This window comes from Macrosteles quadrilineatus, unplaced genomic scaffold (genome assembly GCF_028750875.1).
Source record: "Macrosteles quadrilineatus isolate MER2022 unplaced genomic scaffold, UCM_ALF_1.0 Scaffold_9__3_contigs__length_116548681, whole genome shotgun sequence".
In the NCBI taxonomy this organism is placed as follows: domain Eukaryota; kingdom Metazoa; phylum Arthropoda; class Insecta; order Hemiptera; family Cicadellidae; genus Macrosteles; species Macrosteles quadrilineatus.
This window is the reverse complement of record NW_026542602.1, coordinates 78,908,013-78,930,224: the sequence shown is the minus strand read 5'-3', so window position 1 is coordinate 78,930,224 and position 22,212 is coordinate 78,908,013. Positions and strand designations below refer to the sequence as shown.

Below are 22,212 nucleotides of genomic sequence, written 5' to 3'. Positions count from 1 at the left end.
TATTCAACAAGCGAACGACCCACAACGCCATTCAGACAGTTTACGGAGCTCACAGCTCATCAAACATGCTGGACATCTACGAGTACTCAGTCTAGACTACTACCCCACATAGCACATAACATCAATTTGACGTAAAAATTAAGTAAAAGACGTCAAATTGACGTCCTGATCAAATTGTAGACGTCATATTGACGTCAAATTGTGGTCAATTTTTTTAATCACATATTTCAATGAAAAAATTGTGTATCCTTTATTTTTAATGACGAAATATAATTTGTGCTAGTATGATAATCAAAACCAACTTCATAATCCAACTGGAACAAAAATTATCATCAAAATGTTTACATCATTTTGCCATAAAAATGACATAAAATAATTTATCAACTACACTGATCAAAAATCTGTATATAATTTAAAGTGAAAATGAAAAAAAATCTTTTGAGACTTACTTATACAACTCGTACGAAAACCTACATTAATTGTTGTATACATTAATTTAAGCTATAGTTCACATATTTTAAAGAGTGAAAAAAGTACATAATATAGCCTAATCAAATTGTAGAGTTCCATTGAATACAAGTGTCAAATAAGTGCTTAAAGTCGTGTAGTAAAACAACGCTATTTTCTTTAAAAGTCAAGAAAGTTTCTTTTCGGATGAACAGAATGTCATATTGTTTTAAAAAGGCATTTTATTATGGCAAGCTACATTAAAAACTTTATTTATGTACACTTTATTTATAAGGCAAGTTTGTAAAAGCAGTTAGTTGACTCCAACAGTAAAGGTGCCTCTATCTTTTTCTTTGGTCATTGTCCATTAATAATTTTTGTTGTCATGCCTGTCTGCTGGTCTGCTTCATATGGTTGAATGTTTATGTTTACCAATGTTTGTTATATGTTTGCGTTATTTATTTGTGATGGCCAAAAAACCAGCCGACTTTTTCTTGAATGAATTATTTATAATCATCCAATTATTGAAAAATTAAGATGTGTTATTACATTAATAACTTCATTTGATTTTGTAGTTTCAATTGTTAACAGTTTGTTTAGTCTAACTTAGCTAGTTTTACTTAAAAACAAGTGTTCAGGCCTAGAAGCATCCAGTTCAACCGGGAAATCCAATTTCAACAGAACTCAGGCAAGTACTAATCATTTAACCTAAGCAAATAACTTAGCTTTAACATTAATCGGTAACATTAAGCCTATTTCATATCTTAGACTCCTGGCCCACGGCTATTTAATTAGGCAGAGGATACGCGTCCGGCAGTTACTGTCATAACCTAACCTAACTAGCCTAAACATACTTGCTGACAGTGAAAAAATCGAATGCAGGTTAAATTCTGTTCATAAAATTAAATTATAAATGCCTCAAATTCTAACAAAAGATGTACAGTTAAGAAGAAATGGCATTCTAAGCTAGGTAAATCTTTAACAAAAAGTTAACTTAGTGCCTCCGTTGGTATTGGATCTAGATAACTCTTGTTCATCAGCCGAGTAGGCTACTCTATCCACTACACCACTGAATATGGCTGTACGTCGTATCGTTGTGGTTATAGTGTTCCGGGCCAACACTACCCGGTGAGGTTGCTGCCGGACGATTAAATTAATCTACGTTCGGTTACAGGACGCGTATCTTCTGCGATTTAATTAATACGATTGCAGCAAAGTATTTAGCCTAGGCTATCTTAGAAGTAGGCCTACCCTACAGTTTCAAGTTAAGCTAGGCTTGTTTGGTATCGTAGGGGTAGGTCTAAGTTAAGTAAGTTAGGCTATCTTTTGGATAAGGAGTCTAAACCTAAGAAAAGGTAATGTTCTAGCCTAACCATTATGTACTAACTTAACTTATTTCGGAAACTGAAGCAGGTTACAAGTCATTCCGTCAATCAGGACTTGCCAGTTTAGTAGCCTATTTAAATCAGTAGGCTAACTCAATAACTTAACAAAATAGCCAAGGTAGTTGGATGAGCCATCTACACAGAGTGTGCTAGCCTACTGTTTTAAATTCTATTTTATAGTATAATTCTTAACCACTTACACCTAAATAGGCCTATATGTGTAAACCTTTTGCATTTCAAACTGAGTTCATCTTGCCCATCATCAAAATTTGCTGGATACCGATATTTAATATCCAATGGGATAATTAGGTTACCGGTACTTAGTAGCCTACTTAATTTCATCTGCTTTTCACTTTGTAAACATAGCCTACGAACAGCTGATGAACAGTAACACTATTTATCTAATTAACCCTGAATTGCCCACTTCGCGACTTCACTTCACTAACAACAATAGATATAGTATAGGCAGGCCTAGTGTGATACATTGAGAACTGTAATTATGTTGTTCCAAGCAAAAGCCTATAAATTTAAAGTTACATCATTCCAATCAACCGTAATTAAAACTACCTTATCTTCTTTACAGTACGGTACAGAGGCTATCATGAAGAACTCCAAATGCCCAGGGTCTACCGCCAACATTGTTGAAGACCTCAAAATAATTGGATGCGGGTGGCATGCTACTTGAGGTTTCTTAGCCTAACTTACTAAAAGTAAGTTTTCATAGATAAACTTAACTTACATGTATTAAAAATAAGTTTGATGAAGTTACTAATAGTTATAGGTAGCATATAAAAAATGAATAAGGAAATATGCCCAAGTATGAACAAATGAAATGTTTTTGAATCATGAAAATAGTGTTGTTCCTGTAACCTAATTAATAAATTGTTAGGCCCATGATTTAACCTTTTTTACATAAAGTTAATTAACCATCATTAAACATTAACCACCATAATAATTTAAATAATCCACCATAAACGACAACTCCAACTTTTTGTTCATTTTTTGTGATATTGCGATTGTGTTGGTTCCGCGTTTAATTTTCAGAGGAAGCATTGCCTAATTTCCACTTCCAAATCCTGACATGTATTACTACAATAATCCTGCATGTTGAAATACTATTCCCTCTCAAGATGCAATAATAATATTAGATGAAGTAAATTTAAAATCATTTACAGGTAATTAGCAATCATGTTGTGATTTAATTTAAATTTAAGATATTTTGTTTTGTTGTGGCAATAGGGATTGTTTACTGTTCTATGATTTGGTTGGGGTATATAATTAGCTCTTCAAAAGAGGGATTCAGAGTTGTGATTTAAGAGACGAATTTGACCTAACAGTAATCTTCCACCAACTTTCAGTTTCTATACCCCCTGTATGAAAGGGCTTGTGGCCCTTCTTATAGTCACATCAAGTAGGCTGTTGGCTAGTACTTTAATCCATCACAACAAGATTGTTTAAGCTTCAATCTAACTGTAGCCTAATCGGAGCATGACCAAGATACAAGATTAAACTAGTTTGTACTCTAACGACGAAATAACATTGTCACTGTTAAACGCTACTTACGCATCTTAGGCTACGCCAATTATCGATTATTTATTTAGAAGGTCAACTTGGCTATTAACTTACGTTGATAAAATGTTAAATAGGCAATGTTAAATAGGCCGATTTTGATCAAATACATTTAGCCAACTTGGCTTACTACTTTACTTTAGTACTAGCGGTGTCTATAGTTTAGATTTGTATTAATTAATTCATTCAAGATTACGACCGTTCAGTTTAATTAGTAAATCTTTAATATGTAGTTTTAATATCCAGAGACTTGATATCATATTGCTAACCCCCCCCCCCTCCCATTGGGGATGATATAATTAGGTCTTGGGAGTACCCCGATTGGATCTACACTATGAAGAATAAGTTAGTAGGCCTAACCATTAATGTATTTACCATATCATGATCAATTCTGTGTTCATCCTAAGCAGGCCCCCAAAGATTCTATATTTTTATATTAAACAGTATATTTTTTCCAGTTAATCATAGTACGTATGCCGTATGCCTACATTCATTTATTACCCACTTTCGTCAGATAATTATAAAGTGTAAGACGGGTTCGTTTTATTGAATCGGCCAGGGTAGAATACTAGTCAGACCTAGACTACAGAGTCATTCTTAAAGCTAGACCAATTTTAGGGTGAATATGAGATAGCTCTCACCTAAGCGTCTGCTAGATTTCATGAGCACTTCTAGAGCTCTATAAAATCCCCTAGGGTCCCTTCGATAAAATTAAAATAACTAATCAGTTAAAAAGAGTGAAACAGCTTTTTATCGACACCTGAATTTTATCGGCTCCTTCTGAGCATTCCGAGGAGGGAATTTGAGTGTGGCTGGTTCTATGGGTAGGCCTAGTCTTTTTCGTGAATATAATTTTATTTGTTTTTTCTGCGTTCGTTTAAAATGGATTCTTAATTTTATGCTTGATTTTAATTTATAATCCTTGTTGGTCAAACTTCTTGAACCGTCCCAATTTTCCACTCTAATGGGTTAACAGGTAAAATTTTTGAATACGCTAAGTTCAAGCAATACACATTTTGAAGTTCAGTTGTCATGCTCAAAAAAAAGGCACACAAAGATCAAAATCGTAAATCGCTGTCTATTAAAATTATTTAGAAATAACTACAAATAATACCTCATATTTTTAAACATAACTGAGGGTAAATATTTCTGAAAATTTTTTCATCTCAATAAATAAAATCAACAAATATATGCCTATAGGCTATTAATAAAAATGCCCATGTATGAGCGTTTCTCAGTAGGCTATAAAAAATCACATGCATCGCAAATTAGCTAGCATGAAACTTGTTTGCAAAGCCCGGCCACATCTTGTCCAAAAACTTAAAAGAGTTGGTAAATTTTACTATTTTGTCACACCACCCTCTTTTTCGTGTCTTTCCTCCTGGGTCTTTAAAACGGATAGGTGTATTTGTATATTTGGTTAGCCCCTCAAACCGTTGGTAAATCAGTACCAGCCCTCTGACACAACATTTGTGCGCTGCTATCCATTTAATGATCTTTCTATAAAGAATCTATTTTGTATTTTCATAATCAACCATTTTTATTTATTGCTTGTTACAGGAGGGTGCAATAGAGAAGAATTGGAGAGCGAATATGAGTTATATAAGTAGTGTGGATGTTAATGATGTACCTAGTTTTATTGTATGAATAAATATTTTTATTTGGACTCCAGGTTTTATTTTCCAGCATAATTAATTCCTATTCTATTTTTTTAAATATCATAAATTGAAAATATTTTTGTACAGTAAAATGTAAAAAGTACATAAAAGATTCTGTATGAAATTTATAAAGCCGATCATTTCCGTTTTGTAAGATACTTTTATTTACATAACCTAAGAATATAAACACCATAATTTGAAATAGATCAGAAAGAGCATAAAAATATATTTTCCACAGTTAGTTTATACCAATGTCAAACGCTGCTATTGAAAAAAAATTGAAGCCTAACAAATATAAATTGCAGTATTTTTTTAGTAGGCCTAGTTATTTTATCTGTTATGCAGAAAATTCATCAGCTGATGCCTAGGTCATCCATTTGTTTTACAATTTGTTATAAAACTTATTACCTTTGTCTAGGTTAGGTATTTATTTACAAGTTTTCCTCAGCATGGTTCCAACAGATTTTTGCAAAAGATTTGCCAATTATGTCATCAAGATTTTGCAGAACTAAAAAATTTTTGGCACTAGTAACATTGAAAATTAATATGAATACAATTACAGTTCTATGAAGAATTACCGATAATTTTATAAAAAAAATAGGGGAAATATTTTACATTATTTTTATGTCAATTTTACATTTTTTTGCTCAACATAATGATGTCAATTTGGTGTGAATTTGACATCATTTTGCCTAAAAAACTGAGCAATATTACGTCAAATTTACAACAAAAAGACGTCAAATGACGTCAATTTTTTTACATCATTTTTACATAAATTTTATTTTCTTTTTTACTTCATATTGACGTCATTTTGACGTCATATTGATCTTGATTGACGTCAAAATGACGTACAAAATATCATTGACGTTGACGTCTTTGACATCAATTTTACGTCAAATTGATGTACTTGTGCTATGTGGGACGTTTCACGTCGTGTAGTGGTGTATCAGACATAGACTAATGTGCTAAACTCTACTATTACGGTTTGACGTGGTGATCATAGTTCAAAATCCAACCAATACTCCAGTCAATAGAGACTCTAGGATCTACGTTGCGTCGTGATGATCACAACCTCATCGAAAATACGTTCTTCTACGTTACATCGTTGTGCCGCGAGTGTTGAATATAATAGGTAAAGAAGTTGACTAATAACGTGTGACATGATAATAGTGTGTGCTCCAAAAATAGCATAACTGGGGTGCCCCATGTTTGCTTTTACAGCTGCAAATACATACACGCCGACAATATAAACACCTTTGTTTACAATAAAGTTTAAAAATATTTATTTTGCAATTCCTCTTGAGATATCCATTTACTATTACTCTTCCATAACGTAAAATAAATAGAGTTGATCTGCGCTACTTTGAAACAGTACCTAAATAAACCAACATCTCAACGTGCTTCACGTCTCTGTAACGTCTCTGATCTTATCTATTTAAACGTTAACAAACTGCTGACTAAACTAGCACCCATTTCATGAGTTTGTTTCGAAAAACAAAAATAGAATACATTTAAAATTCCAACAAAATCTAACAAAAGATTGGTCAAATATAAAACCTTTGTTTAAACATCAACATAAATTTAAAATGTTTTTTCGATCTCGAAACATTTGCGACAAAAATCAATTTTGCAACCGTAATAGCATATTGTCACACAAGCTTATAAATTGCGTAGTTTCTACCAAACTTTCTACAAATTTTCCACTGAAGGCATCCGCAGAATCGCCAACCAGGTGACGTGTGGAGGCTGTTGACCCGCGCTGGTCTAGGTCAGGTCGGGGCCGAGAGCGGACCCTTGGGGAACTCCGACCAATCTCCGTCTAACATCATGTGACGCGTATTTGGCACGGAATCGAATGAGTTTAATCAATTGTAATAGGAATTCCGCAGGATGTAAAAGTATTCGTGACCGGTTATAATATATCGATGAAATTATTTTATATTAGTGGTTTTTATCAAACTATTTTTTGGTACTAGGTTTATAATTAGCGAAAACATTTTCCCATAGAATATTTGACAGGAAATACTTATTTGTGTTAGTGTGCAAAGTGGCTCTTTGCAGCACATGAGGGAAATGTTTACTCACGAGCCGCAGGCGAGTGTGGAAAGTTTCTCGAGTGCACTCACTTTACACATTTTATTTTTCCTACAGTTACTATAAAGCATATAAATAATTAGTCTTTCAAACACTATACAACACGTTTTTAGGTTACGTTAAATCCAAGCGTTGAACGAAATGGAAACGCTTCCAGCTGATGGTAATCGTAGTATTTTAAAGTGTTGTCACATTATTTTCAAGCGTACCTACCTAATAAAGTCACACTGTTTGTGTTGTTTGGTTAAAATACTGGAGTACGACAAAACAATTAGTGCAACAAAAGTAAGTTAATGCATCAATTAGCTACTTGGCGTACTATAATCAGTGCAAGGAAGTCCACTTTGTCAAGTAACTGTGGGAAAACCTCGTTGAACACTGCATTGATGAACTCATTTTGCATATTAGTTCTGTTTTTCTAGTGGAGAGGTTTTGTTCCTAATCGTAAGATTAATGTTTAATTTTATTTTTACTTTAACAAAAATAATACCCAAACGTGAGTTATATAGGCCGAATAGTTACTCCTCTTGCACTTGGGTACCCTGATAATACGAGTAGCGAGTAGCTATAATTAGTTTGGTGTTTTGGGAGAATGATGTATGAGGGATTTAAAAACCGGGAATGTTTTCGTCAGAACCCACTTTGCTTATCATCAAACACTTGACGTCTTGGCAACTGTCAATGTTAAACACTCTACAATGTTGGGCAGACCAGCAGATGTTGTCTGGGCAGCAGACACACTGTCTGTTGAATCATCTCCGAAATGTGCCAATAAACATTGGAGCAACTGGTACGACGTAGATCGATTTTACTGGTAATAAGGTAGGCTATGGGGTTCGGACCTATTTTCTGCTCGTAAAACCATAACCTGGTTGTTTGGAACCTACGATAACCTGAAGGTTCGCACATACATAACTAAAGTTTGGTTTCGTAGGCAAAGAGTAGTATATCTGCAGGAAATCCGCCTCCACTGAAAATTATTAAATAGTTATTTCTATGTTATACACAGTTAGATTGAAGTACTCACATCGTACGCCCAGGTACATGGTATGCCAGCGAACCTCTGCACACACCGTCCCACCTCCACATCCTCATGAGTGGTGAACAAGTTGCCCAGACATGTGCCGATGTGAGGAGCGATCCTCCTCAGCGTCTCCCGACTCAGGATCATCCCAGGACCTCCCATACAGAAGTTCTCGTCATACTCCAGACTCAACAGTCCAAACTCTTCCTGGTTCCCACGGCCCGCTTGTCCCAGAAAGTACGGTTTCCTGGAATCCAGCGATCTGAGGAACACCTCTAATCTCTCCGTTCTCACATACACGTCGTCGTCCGCTCGGAAAAACCACTCGAACCGGTCACCGAAATTGTCCCACATGTATTTGAGCATCATAAACGACTTCTTCTGAGGAGGGTAAGAGTCGTCCACCGTTTTCAAACTGACTAGAGGGAGATCCGGGCGGTTTTTCGGCCTTTTGGAAACTTCCGAGGAGAAAAACGCTATTTTCCCAGGGACGGATTTGCCCCAGGTTTCGTACACGGCGACGGCTCTCGTAGACAGGTATTTCTCAGCTGTCATAACTCCTACGAAGAGCAGACTGCCGTGGCTGTTGTTAGGGTACGCCGTGGGTTCCAGGCCGACTATAGAGGCCGCCGCCTCCTCCACTGCCGGTCGCGCCCTCGTGGCCCCCGGGCAGGTCTCCTGGTCGCCGACACTCGACAGAAGGAGTCCCGCGGTCAGCCCCATCACGAGTCCCAGGAGAGGTTGGAGCATTCGGCGGCGACGGGACATTGTCAGTCAGGGAGGACATGGCGACGCCTCCTCAACCGCCGGCTCATGCCCCCTCAGCCCCTGTAACATATGAAAACGTTTAATAACAACCCACAGACAATAACAATCATCAGAATAGTTTTTGTAAAAGAATACAAGACAATTTTGAAGCGCACCACCTCGTATTTCATGAGTAGTCATGAAGGAAGCAAGAAGAAAGATCTAGATAATTAAAAAGATATAGAGGAAACTAGAAAATATGAGGGAGAAAAACATATCCCGATGGTCCTGGTGTTTCATTTTAGGTGAGGGGCAAATGAGAAAAATCTTAATTTTTTTAAGAAAATATAGGCTAAGTTTTTTTTACGATCCACATCGAAGCTCAATAAATCGAGGCAGTTTAAGAACCCCATGGTCCTTTCTTACAGTTAGTTTGTCCCATGAGTGTTTGTGAGCACAAACTAAGTGCCCGATGAAGTAGAGAAAATACGAAAGCTCCACCTATCTCAGAAATTATTATATTATTGGATCGAAACAGCCGGTAGGCTACCACTTACAACTCACTTTAACCATTTGGGCGTCAACAATGCTTACACAAATGTTTTCTCAGTAATAGTTACGAGGACAATTTTAAAGTATTATTACAATTATTACAATAATTTCTCGCTCCAGCTCCAGCAGATAGCTTCGTGAGATGAGAGATGGAGGTGGTCGCGTGAGGCTTGGAGTGGCGGCCGGGCTGGGCTACCCCATTGTGGTGTTTTGGGACCGACACTGTTTTTGTGCCCCGCCCCTACGGAGTCACGCAACTGACTTGACCTTGAGACCTGAAATCCTAGACGAGGCGACGAACCAAATAAATAGGTTTATCTGGAGAGTGGGCCAAGTAAAGACAACACTCGCGTTAGTTTATCTTGTAGCGTCGTCGAGTATACTAAACTCAATCATTCTTAATTCTTATAGACTTACTACATTATGTATACATTACCGCTAAACGTGTACTTAGAAAAATTGAAACATACAGTACGGACCGTGCAGGGACCGTGTAGGCTAATGTTTAATGCAGGTACGCTGTGCTTGTAAGTTACTTTCCTGAAATAAACGGGCTGTGACTGTGTAAATGCGCACTTTGGTACTACTGTTTATTTTCATTGTATAAGAAAAACATGAGTCTATCACACAGACGTTGATAGTGTTTATAAAAATCTCAGTTTGTTTTTGTGTATTCGAGACCACATACATTCTGTGCAAGAACACAGGTAATTTTTGTTTGTATACCTACTAAAAAAATGTTGGAAACTTGGTTGAACAAAAGACCCAAAGCATCGGTCGGATGTAACCAGCGAGCAAGGAATACAATATCCCTTGCTCGCTGACCAAAAGACTGCAACTATCAGATCGTATCCACAGTGGTTGATGGAGATAATATGCCGTCGCTGTATATATTATACCAAAACTACGTCATATAACACAACAGCAATTTCGAATTTAGCATCGGAACGCGGTATGTACTTGCGCAGTCCCTTTAAAATGTTAATTAGCTGACTATTTTCCTATATTTGATATTATAAACGACTCAAAATGTACTTTTACACTATCCATACACTCGCATTTCTCTAACGCCCCGGTGACGTCAGAGATACATGCGCATGTCACTTACCGTGCTATTCTAGGTGCTATTCTAGGTATACAGTGCTGTATACTAAACTGTAGGGGCAGGAACGTGGTAGTTATGGATCGCATTTAGATGTAAATTGAAACGATCTAATTGTGAAGATTGTCCATTTCCGCGGCGCACCGCGAGTCGAGTGTTGCGCTCAGGGCCACACGGAGCGCTGCAGTCGCTGACAGCTGATCGGGTGTATTGGAAGGGGCGAATGGGAAAATAATAAATTTTAGAAATTGAATTAAATTTTTAGTTTGATATATCAAATCATACTACGTTGAGAAGTTAGAATGAGATCACAAAACTATCATTGAGCATTTTTTTTCGTTTCCAACCACAACTTGAAGAAATTTGAATCATCCCAAATGAGTACAGAATTTCGTGTTGAACCATTTTTCATACAACAATAGCGTCTAACAAAAAACAATATGACAAGGTTGTGATAAATTAAGTATTGATGAAATGCGCATTTGTTAAATTTTCTCTCAAACGGTTTCCAGCAAGACGGTTATTGCAGTTAATTGCTAAAGTAGCTTCCACAATTAATCAACATGTCACGTCTATATTTCGTTCTCTGAGACTAGAAGAAATTGTAGGAAATGCATGATCTATAAGAACCTACTTTATTAATTAAAACAACATTTCAGTATGTGTTCCATGCCAGCACTATGATTAACCAGCAATGCTACATATCTAAAGTAGGAAGGAGTTAGGAAGTATAGGAAGGAGCGGACGAAAACTGTATCGAAATTCGCAAGCAGTTTAATTATGTACAGATATAACGGAATCATTGCTTAACCTGTTTTGCAAAAATAGACATCTCTATTTCTTATTTACTCGCTCGAGGAAACTAACCTGGACTTTCATAAGCCCGTAGGTGATTAAGAATACACCGTTGCATGTACTTGTGAAGCTATGGATATCCAAAATTTTGCTGGCAAAACATTGGGGGCTGTACCTTATAAAAGTTGTCCCTTTGGATTACAAAAAAATTGGCGTAGTCTACATGAAAGAACATTGCATTTTACAACAGCAAATGAACAAAGTACCTATTTAAACTGATTGCAACTTTAAATGAGAATGGAACATATTCTTTGCGGACGCAGAATATTTTAAGTCAAATATTAAATCCGTATTGACGTGTATTACTTATTTGATTTGCATAAAAATAAAACATTACCCACAGTAAATAATGTGTAAATAATGTAGTAAGAAACAGCGGAGGAAACGATTTTTTACTTACAAAAAACAAAAACAAGCTAGTAAATAAGAGTAGTTAATTATCCAAAATAGTACGAAATAGTGACGAAAACAACTAACTTGACCATACAAAATACAAACATAACAAATATTAGCTTTAGCTAGAAGCAAAGCTAGGAAATGACACAGTTTAGTTCTACAAAAAATACAGAGAGTGTCCTTGCATCTAAATTGAAAAAGACAAGTGATTTCTGGGATTTCTCCTCGATTTAATTCGTTCAGAGTATTAAAGTTAATTGTGTTTAGTATGAACTTGTCAGGAACATAACATTGTATGTTGTAAGATACATTTATTTAACTCTGGTGTAGACGCCAATAGCTTAAACTCTTTGGAAAGCGTTAATAATTGATAGTCCAGTGACAATGACAACTGGGTCAAGATTTGAACCTCCGCAGATTCACTCAAGGATTAATCTTGAAGATCTCCGGATTAGGAGTTAAACTTTCTCCATGATGACATTATATTCATGGCTAATTTATAATCGTAAATTTATCACGCATCCTCAAATCATCCAACTCACTAAACTACTAAAGGATTCGAGTTATTCTAATAATTTTTCAAATGAAAAACCATTTATTTTGATAAATGGAAGTTTTATTGATGAATCTAATGTTGAAGCTTAATCCCCGAATATTCTTCAACGAGCACTTTTTTATCACAAAAATATTAAATTTACCATCATTAACAATTACATTCAAAGAAGGTGTATTTTTTCAGAATTTCTTTGCATTTTTACTTTGAACCATTTGCAATATCCAATAATTTTATAGAATATTCAATGTTGTTTTTGAACTTGAAAACTGAAGAAAAGAATTTTGTGGAAATATTTGGAACACAGCCTTCGTTTTACGATTGTTGCAACTAGAAATGTGTAGACAGTAAATTATTGCAAAATATGTACATGGAATTCTTCCAAGTTCTCGGCAAGAACGCATTCCATGGAGTCGGAGACATTGCATATTGATTTCATCCTGAAATCGTGCAAAAAGAGTATCAATTAAAATCTGCAGCGAGTCGCGTGATAAGTTAATCATCTACATTAAATTAGATTCTGTAATCCAATTTTGCGCCAACATGAATACTAATGCAATTGAGTAAATACGACAAAACCTATAAGTGTTGTTTGTGCTTAAAGGTATGGATAGAACATTAATTTTAATCGATATGGCAAAAGTATGAGAATTGAATGGAGGCGCTTGTCTATGAAAAATTATTGACTAATTTACCATGGAAAACCCTCATGATGCATATGAGGCCTGAAAGATGATCATGAATACAGAATCAAGGCTAGACAAAATGTCTTTTAAGCACAAAAAAAGAATTTATAATAAAAAAAAAAACATGGGCATTATGGGTTGCCATACTCGTGAGGAAATAACAACGAAACAGGCATATAAAGAGAATATCAATGCAAATGAAAGAAATTCCAATCACATGTTTTATTTACAGCGTGAAAATATAGAAGTCTGTACCATTTCTGTGCATTACATATTTTTGGTCGAGTTTCCGATCACTGGACGATTTCCAGTATAAATAAATTTGCCGCGAAAATAACATGAAATGAATACTGTGATTCACATAAAATATTTTCAACCGACAAAAAACCATAAAATTATCTTCAGTTTGAGCAACGAATGAAAAATATGCAAGGATGTGTAGGGTGTAACCTAATTAGTCTACGATTGTTTGCATTGCAAGTTTGATACTGCTGCATAGTTTAACCATCGTGTGTCTCATAGCAGTATAGTTTCTGTCAAGGGACACACGGCGACACAGCACGCGAGAACAACGAGGTATTGCGGAACACCGCAGGGACACAATACACGCACTCCATTGTGTATTGGATGGCTGCGGCAAATCATGCACAATACACAATACATGCGCCGGAGACAGAGACCTTGCGTTGCGAATACAGAAGTTTATAGTTGGAAATTGTCTAGTTATGGTATTGCTCTCATATTTATATGTGCAATATTGCATACTGTGGGTAGTTACAATGTGTTGAACACTGTTTTAGATTTCCAAAGAAGACTTAAACCGCGATCAGCATATATTATACCATTTAAGATTAAATGATATGAAATATTATGTAAATATGATATATTTAATATACATGTTTCAAGAGTTTACCCCATAATAATTTGTAACATCTTGCTCTGGAAACCATCGAAACTGGAAATATTTCCTTTGTAGTACGTGAACAATAATGCGAAGAATTTGGCCATTATATGTAGTATATAATTTACTTTTAACACTTTCAAGCTTAACACAATTTATAAATTAATACATATAACTTGTATAATTTGCAACCATTCACGGACTATTTAGAGGATATTTTCTAGTTGAACCACAAAAATGCTCGTCTTTTGTAGAGTATACCTGCTCCTGACTCACTCTATTCTGTATACATTATTTAGCATTACTACAGTTCTTGATGCAATTGTGTGATTAGATTAGAATTCTGACGCCGATACACCATACGGTGATCTGAAGATATGGGCAGGATGACTTAGATTAATTAATGACATTACAGCTTTGTAATTGGCTAAGCTTAATAATCAGCTGGTTCTTAAACCAGCAGGATTAGTTATTGAAATTTAAATGAAGGACAGCTGGGTCCATTTTCAAACCAAAAAAGGTTTTGACTTTTCAGGATCAACTTATATTTGAACACCATACTTTTGTGATTAAGTTATATCCTTATTGGGCTATTTTATTTCAAAAACATTCTTTGTGCCTAGCCATGGAGGAAGAAACCAAACAATTAAAATGTACAGTATATGGGGTACGCTTTTTTGATAGTAATGTTAATACGCCAGTTTTTTTTTACCGACAATTACTTAACAGACGCAAACATTTCATAAACTAAATATAGTTATACAGACAATATTTACATGCATTTGTTTTCGTAATTACAAAGTCATAAATTGCCCTAATCAGTTTCGGATAGGGAACTGTGATAAATTTTAAACGTAAAAATACATCAAAACATCAATTATGTTGATCGTGTTTCCTATAATATGATTAATGAAAGATAATTAATTTCATAAATCAACTAAACATGCTCACACATTAAAACCAACTATACAAGGTAATAAGAAGTTGTATAAAACTTACCAAACAAAAGTCGAGCAGGCAGTTTGACACTGTATGTTTACATGAGATCACAATTACACACCAAGTACCACGTGTTAGTTCATAACAGCGAAGTCCGATTGTGGATGTAGTAAAAAGGGGAATGACCGGAAAAGACGACAAACTTCGCGACGGTCACGAATAAGAACCGGATACCTTCCGTCTTGGAGACAGAGTCAAGGACCACTCACCACTGGATAACCTACTTGGCGAACACCAGACCGGCGACTGAGCGCGAGCCTCGAGCGAGCGCGGAGCGGGGGCAGCGGGGGGAGGCGGGAACAGCTAAAAACTGGCTGTTGAAGTGCGATATTTATCGCATCGAACTATCGCGATACGCGAGGAACGATACGATACTTTTTAAAACAAAACTTTATATCATGATCGTGTGGTCAAAATGACTGTAAGCCATCCACACTATATGTACTACTACACTATATATACCACACGATACACAAAATACTCAAACAGTACGTTAATTGTTGGATTACGGCGATTGGATAGGTCTACGCCTGGCCTGAAAGAGTAAAGTCCTTTTTATCGATATTTGAACTATTTATTTTGTTTTGTATTTAACGCCGTGTGTATTTAATTTTGAATTAGTATTAGCTTTGACTATTAATACAACAACAAGAGTTTGGTTTTCCCACTGCCACACGTTATAAAGTTAACTGGGGTGTCCAGACTTTATCTTGCTTGCTCATCTTAAATAATTAAAATGGCTGCCATTTTGATTAGGGGTGCGGTATTGACCTCTAGTTTAATTGCGCCATTCAATTTCTCTTGATAAACCCTTTTCGATGAGGGGTCACATGATAGGTGTTAGGTGTTTACGTTTGAAAATTTGGGGCTGCCCCCAAAATACTCCATTTTGGGGGCTGGGGCAAAGTTGTAACTTTGATGAAAAAGTGCAATTTCTTATGTTCTAAATATGTGCCGAGTTTGGTTTTCCTACTCCAACGCGTTAAAAAGTAAACTGGGGGGTTCCAGACTTTTGCCTAACCCTGTAGATAAAACATACTGGTTAGTGGTTAAGTCTATGGTCGTACACAGTAATCGTAACTATACGGTCGGCATTATTCATATGACAATCGTCTTATTAATATCGTATCGCTGTATTGCAGTCCGATAGTGCATCGCATGTCTTTCAATCGTCTTATTAATATCGTATCGCTGTATTGCAGTCCGATAGTGCATCGCATGTCTTTCTCTTGACTGCATGCGGCGATGGGAACAGCTGTGTTGGTTTTGTTTTTCATAGATATGAATAACAACTAACTTTTTGTGTCATACTGCAGCAAAAACAGATGTTTTTAATGCATGCGTTGCGGGTCTAAATTAGAATTAGGGAGTAAAATGCATTTTAGCCCCTAGGGAGTAAAAATCGGCTGTTGTAATTTTTGATTGTAAGAAATTGCATGTATCGAAAGCGAAAGTATGTATCGATTGCTTAATTGTTGTAATACTTGTTGCCTAATTGTTGTAAACCTATAGTTCGACATATCGATAGTATAATGTACACTATACAATCGTAATAGACGAAACGATTGAATCACTTACAAACAGCTGCTTGTTTCAATTAACAAATTAAATTGAAAACAAACTGTAAGAAATTTTGAGAGGTTATCTTTAAATGACAACTCAGTTTTGTAACATAGTTTGTTCAAATAATGGCCTAATATGACGAAAAGTAAATTTCATCACAGACAAAAAGTGTCATTTCAACCCTCGCTCATTTTCCGACATCCGCTTCGCCCCGATCGTAAAGCTTGAGCTCGGGTCAAAAAGAGTCACTTTGGGCCCTAGTGATGAAATAATACTGTTATGGTTTTGTCCCGGACACAATATACCTACTGTAATAGCACCAGATCTTAATTCAAAAATAATCTTATTACTTTTTAATAACTCAATTGACTAGTATTTGAAATAATATACTCTGTAGTGTGTATAGCAAATTGAGATCATAAATGCTTTTTGCTTTTAAATGAGAGGTTTACAAGTTACAATTAAAAATGGTGAATAGCATTTAAAGTTAACTTTAAAAATGTATATTTTTACGGGTACAATTTATTTAAACAGTTTATAGTCAATACTATATAGTATTCACATTCGATACGCTACAACCAAAGTAGCGATAAATTACTGGAATATTACATTATCAGTCTTAACCTAGGAGGATTAGTCTTAACTCACTTATTCTGGGGGTCATCCATAATGTTTTCCCTTTTGGAAACCAAAAATAGCCTACTTGAAATCTCTTATCTGAATAATGTGGATTTGTATTTGTAAACATTGTGCTAAACACACAAAACCAACTTTATTGAATAGTATGACAATTTTAAACTTCAGTCCAGCCACATGTATAAATCAATGTAACTACAGGGCCACTTAAAAATTATCGTGCTCAATAAATAATTGCACGAGTAGCCGAGTATAGCATCCGTTTCCTGCCCGCGTAGATGCTGAGTTAGCGCATTCCTTTTCTTCTAGCTAGAGTTCGGTTTTGCCTCATTAGTAAAAAAAAAAAAAAAAAACAGACTAAATGTGCGGTAATTTGTCTTGGTCTTTTTTATGGCATCATATTATGATGAATTATGTAGTATGCAGTCTATAATATTTAGTTAGATTAGACAGTTGTTTATGACCCACAAAAAGGGACTTCAAGGCAGTAAGATTTTTTTAGACCAAATATGTAGGTATGGTTACTTTTTGCTCTCTTCGTCCTATACATAGTATATGAAGAAAGTAATTTGTTGTAAAAATTGTCCAGTTTGAGTGGTAATATATATCTGTTTTGGGTTACCCTGGACCCAAAAAAGTGGTTTTTGAAGTGATGTATATCCATCCATGCATGTTTGGATGTGTACAGAGCTACAGACCTGTAGTCCTGTGGTCCTGTAGTCAGATTTTGATGAAATTTGGTATGAGGTACTAATCCATGTTATCTCCAGGATGTTTTTACATTTTTTTGAAATTTGGATTTTTAATGGTGATTTTTCCACAAAACCCCATAAAATAACAGAAAAATCAGAATTTTCTCAAAAATGGCCTGAACGATCTTGATACAAATTTAGTATGTTGTAGCTCTTTAAATTCTGGACCAAATGGTAGAACTCCCATTCATGTAAAAAAATTTGATTTCACCTAAATATGTTGTATGCACTGTACTACATAGTGCATACTGTACTATTATACCTACTATTGAATCTTTTTCATAATTTTCAACCCTACCCTGTTTATAGTAAGCAGATTAGTTGCTTTTGGAAACCTTATTTTGTGTTCAAGCGGATAGACCTACTCTCAAAGCTGTTAATTTAATTGATGATTAAATAAACATGAGAATTAATTGTATACTTCCAAATAATAAATATAAACTAGCAGAGTACCCATCCTTTGCACGGGTTGGCGTATAAGTATAAAATTCTCATTGAAGTATTATGCTTGACTCTTGAGCTTTACATTTGTAATGGGGGAGGACACAGTTTGAGAAAATTTGGTTCTTTAAATTAACGGGATGCTTACAGTATAACATATCTGCAATAGTCGTGTTCTACCACTGCACTTAAACAATACAAAAAAAGTAAACTATCAAACATTCGCACAATATCACAAACAAATTACCTATTAAGCTAAAAACATAAATATAACTGTAATATATCCTACTTTGACAGTTCTCATTGTATATCACAGCTTTTTGTTGCTAAGTTCATAACTGTTGTCATAAATGCAAAAAAATAATAAGTGTTGCGCCCTGTTGGTCAACATTATAACTTTTTATTCCTATTGAATATCATAGAACCAACTTGTTAAGTTAGAACAGCTGACAAAATTATTTTATTCCGTTTGAATATCATTAGGTTTAAGCATGGAAAACTCCAGAACCACTGCCCTAGTGGAAGACATCAATAGAAATCAATAGAAAAAATCTATTGATATCACTAGATGCTTAGTGATATCAATAGATGTTCATGGATATCATTACAAGTAAATACAAACAAATAGACATCACTGAAAACTTAGTCAATACATATCACTAGACATCTATAAACATAAAATATATCAATATAGATCATTAGAGCAAACAAATCGTTCATTGATATCAATAGAGAATATTTTTTTAATATGTTAGATGTAAATATAAATCAATAGACATCAATACGGGTAAATAAAATTCAAAATATCTCTCAAATTTATCACAAATGAGCATTATGGATTATACAAAATATCAATGTAAAGTGGTTAAATAAACAGTAATAAAAATGTTATTTTTTGAAAAAAGGAAAAACTTTAGTTTTAGGTCATAGACGTTAGCTGAGGTACCTAAAACTCAATATAATTTAAAAATATATCATTTTAAAATTGTTGTAAAACAGTTACAACTTGTATTAAATCTTATTTTTTAAACTGCCAAAATCTGATTGCTAAATAATTTTAAAATTGTTATAAAACAGTTTACAACTTGTATTAAAACTAATTTTCTTAAACTTCAAAAAACTGATTGTAAAACAATTTTAAAATTGTTGTAAAACAGTAAAGTTACAGCTCGTATTGAAACTTATTTTTTCAACTGCAAAAAACTTATTGTTAAACATTTTTAAAATTGTTTCAATCTTATATCAACATTGTTGTAATATGAAGTTTAAATCAAAATGTTTTAAAATTGTTATACAACAATTGTAATACAACTTTCGACAACTTTTAACAATTTCTTTCCTAATGGGTTATTATAGGGATAAAAATTACTCACAAATTCATTATTGAATTGAATTCCTTATTTCTAGAAACAATAAAAATAAATTGTATTGACACACTATTCACATCACCCAAGTAGCAAGAAAACAGTTTGAACTGGTAATCAAACAGTTTTGAAACATGTTAAAGCATATAGGTACATGCTTGAAATGACACAAATGCCATTGAAAAATCTTTTCAAAGTTTAATTATGAGGCCTAACACAGCTTCTCGCATTCAAAGTGGCTATCATCACTTAGTCAGACATGAAGCGTCCGTGGCGTAATGTCTTAAACATCCGGCTACCATGCTGGAGTCCCAGGTTCAAATCTCGGGAACACCTAGAGCTTTTTGACAAGAATTTTTTTACTTTTTCATTTTTATTTTATTTTTAGTGCATAGTAGATGTGATTCAATGTGTTGAAACAAATTAAAAATTGTTTTTTAACAAGCTACAAATTATTTTCAATTAAGCTAATGACTCGGATCCTATATTTACTTGTATTGATATGTATTGATGTGTATTGATGTGTATTGATGTGTATTGGCCCAAATACACATACGTATCAATACGTATCAATATACAATTTTTGTATTGATATATATTGATCACTTCCACTAGGGTGGTGCGGAGCCCCGAAAGGATTTTTGAGATAAGAATAGGTCTATGTTTATCAGGAATGTGAGCTACTATCATGCCAAATTTCAGCCCAATCAGACCAGTAGTTAATACGTGATTGAACCTAATTCAAACAAACACACAAACTTTCTCATATTTTTGAGTAAAGATGACCCAAAAACCAACTTGTCTTGATACCACTCTCTTGATAACTAAGCAGGTGGTAATAGAATTATGATCTATTTATAATCTATTTATGGATCTATTTATAACCAAATAATCCACAAAATCCATCTTGCTCTCAAAGGATTAATTATTTAGCAATTCACTCAGACAACAAAACACTTTTGCGTGTGCACACGCATTCCCGACATCTAGGTCGCAGCAACCTTAAGAAGATCTAGGTATATTACAATGGCCCAAAGAGTTGAGTCGCTGATAAAGCATGGTGGCAGCCACTGCTGTCACTGACCAGCGACAATGTTCTTTAGCAGCCCGCTTGTGCGAAGGCCTCCATAAGACTTGATACAATTTTACAGATATAAATAGCTGACGCACAGGTGGCTGCGACCTAGTGAGAAAGCTGCCTTAATTTGTTTACCTGCTAAACAAACCTCAAACAAATTCTTGGAGGCAGTGTTTGGTTGACAATCAACATAACCTTGGGGTTATCTTGCAACTTAAACAAAGTATAGTTCAGCCAAGACATTATCTAGACACTTGGCCTACGGGAATAATCTCTTAATAAGTTAATACATATAAGGGGTCGGGGTGATCAACTCAAGGAGGCCATTGGGATATCGGAAACGTAAGAATTGGAGAAAACTTTAAGTGGGGGATATTTATTTATTGTTTTGACAGTTAAAAATATGAATTTAGTTTTTTGAAATTCAGCCGCCATTTTCCAATATGGTGGGTGACTTGAAAATTGTTTATAGATCACGTTTTTGGATAGAACATGGAATTTGAAAACTTTTTTATTCTTTAGTTTTTTTTTATAAAGCTACTCGTTAGGGAGTTACAAGCCTTTGAAAAAATTACTTTCGGTGTACATTTGGCATCATGTAGCTCCCAAAGTAATTAATATGAGCAAAAATGCATAGAATAAATAAGTCTTATAATTTCATCTACAGTTTTCCACTTCTCGAGTTATTTTTGAAATAATAGAATCAATACTTTTTACGTATTATATGGTCTTTTTACTCTTTTTGGAATGTACTGTAGATGCAAGTCTGTGTATAGTCATTGGTTATATTTAGTTTAGCTTATTATACATATTTAGTGTTAATTGATTTCAAAGTTTTTTAAGATGAAGAGAAACCAAAATATATCAAGTATTTTTAAGGGAGAGAAGCTACAATAGATCGTCAGGAAACAAATTTTACTACTTCGCCTACAACCAAGCCAGTTCCAGTCAGAGGTCATACTGTAGGCGAGAGTTAAGAAGTCCTCTGAGCCAAAGCGAATGCAGCAATGTTTGTATGTTGCCGCACGGTATTTGCAGGTGCTCTTTTGGTTTTAACACAGTGGATGTGAGCCCTGACTGCGACGTGGAACATGAGTAAGCCACCCGACGCGCCTAGATGTTGAGTAGCAAGTGCCTGCATTTTTAGAATAGGCCAGGTATTCTTAATTCTCGCCTACAGTACATCTCACCCAATGACTCAGAACCTCCACCAAGTCGCGAATCGAAGAAATAATTACAGATCGAGCATCCTGAACAGGAGCGTAGACGAATCGCTGCCTCGAAGTTTGACATTGACCAAAGACTGATCTCGGAGTAGGCCTATAGGAACACTTATAATTTTCTCCAAGTAAAGCTCGGTCCCCAGGTATTAATAATAAATACAGTAGCAATTGTTTTCATATCAGGCCT

The 22,212-nt window shown here is 35.0% G+C and overlaps 1 protein-coding gene and 1 long non-coding RNA gene across 2 annotated transcripts in view; one reads left to right on the top strand and one right to left on the bottom strand.

Moving 5' to 3' along the window:
* The window catches only part of LOC129002468 (chondroitin sulfate synthase 1), a 34,557-nt gene extending 19,360 nt beyond the window's left edge, over nucleotides 1-15,197 (bottom strand). Inside the window, exons 1-2 of the mRNA XM_054430300.1 lie at nucleotides 14,969-15,197; nucleotides 8,181-9,005 (exon numbers count right to left, since the gene is read on the bottom strand). Coding sequence (XP_054286275.1) covers nucleotides 8,181-8,945 — 765 coding nt within the window. The 5' untranslated portion in view covers nucleotides 8,946-9,005; nucleotides 14,969-15,197. The remainder of the gene's footprint in view (nucleotides 1-8,180; nucleotides 9,006-14,968) is intronic.
* On the top strand, nucleotides 2,436-5,067 carry LOC129002470 (uncharacterized). Its single transcript, XR_008491582.1, has 2 exons — nucleotides 2,436-2,542; nucleotides 4,962-5,067. It is a non-coding gene; the product is annotated as an uncharacterized LOC129002470 (long non-coding RNA).
* Nucleotides 15,198-22,212: the final 7,015 nt, after the last annotated feature.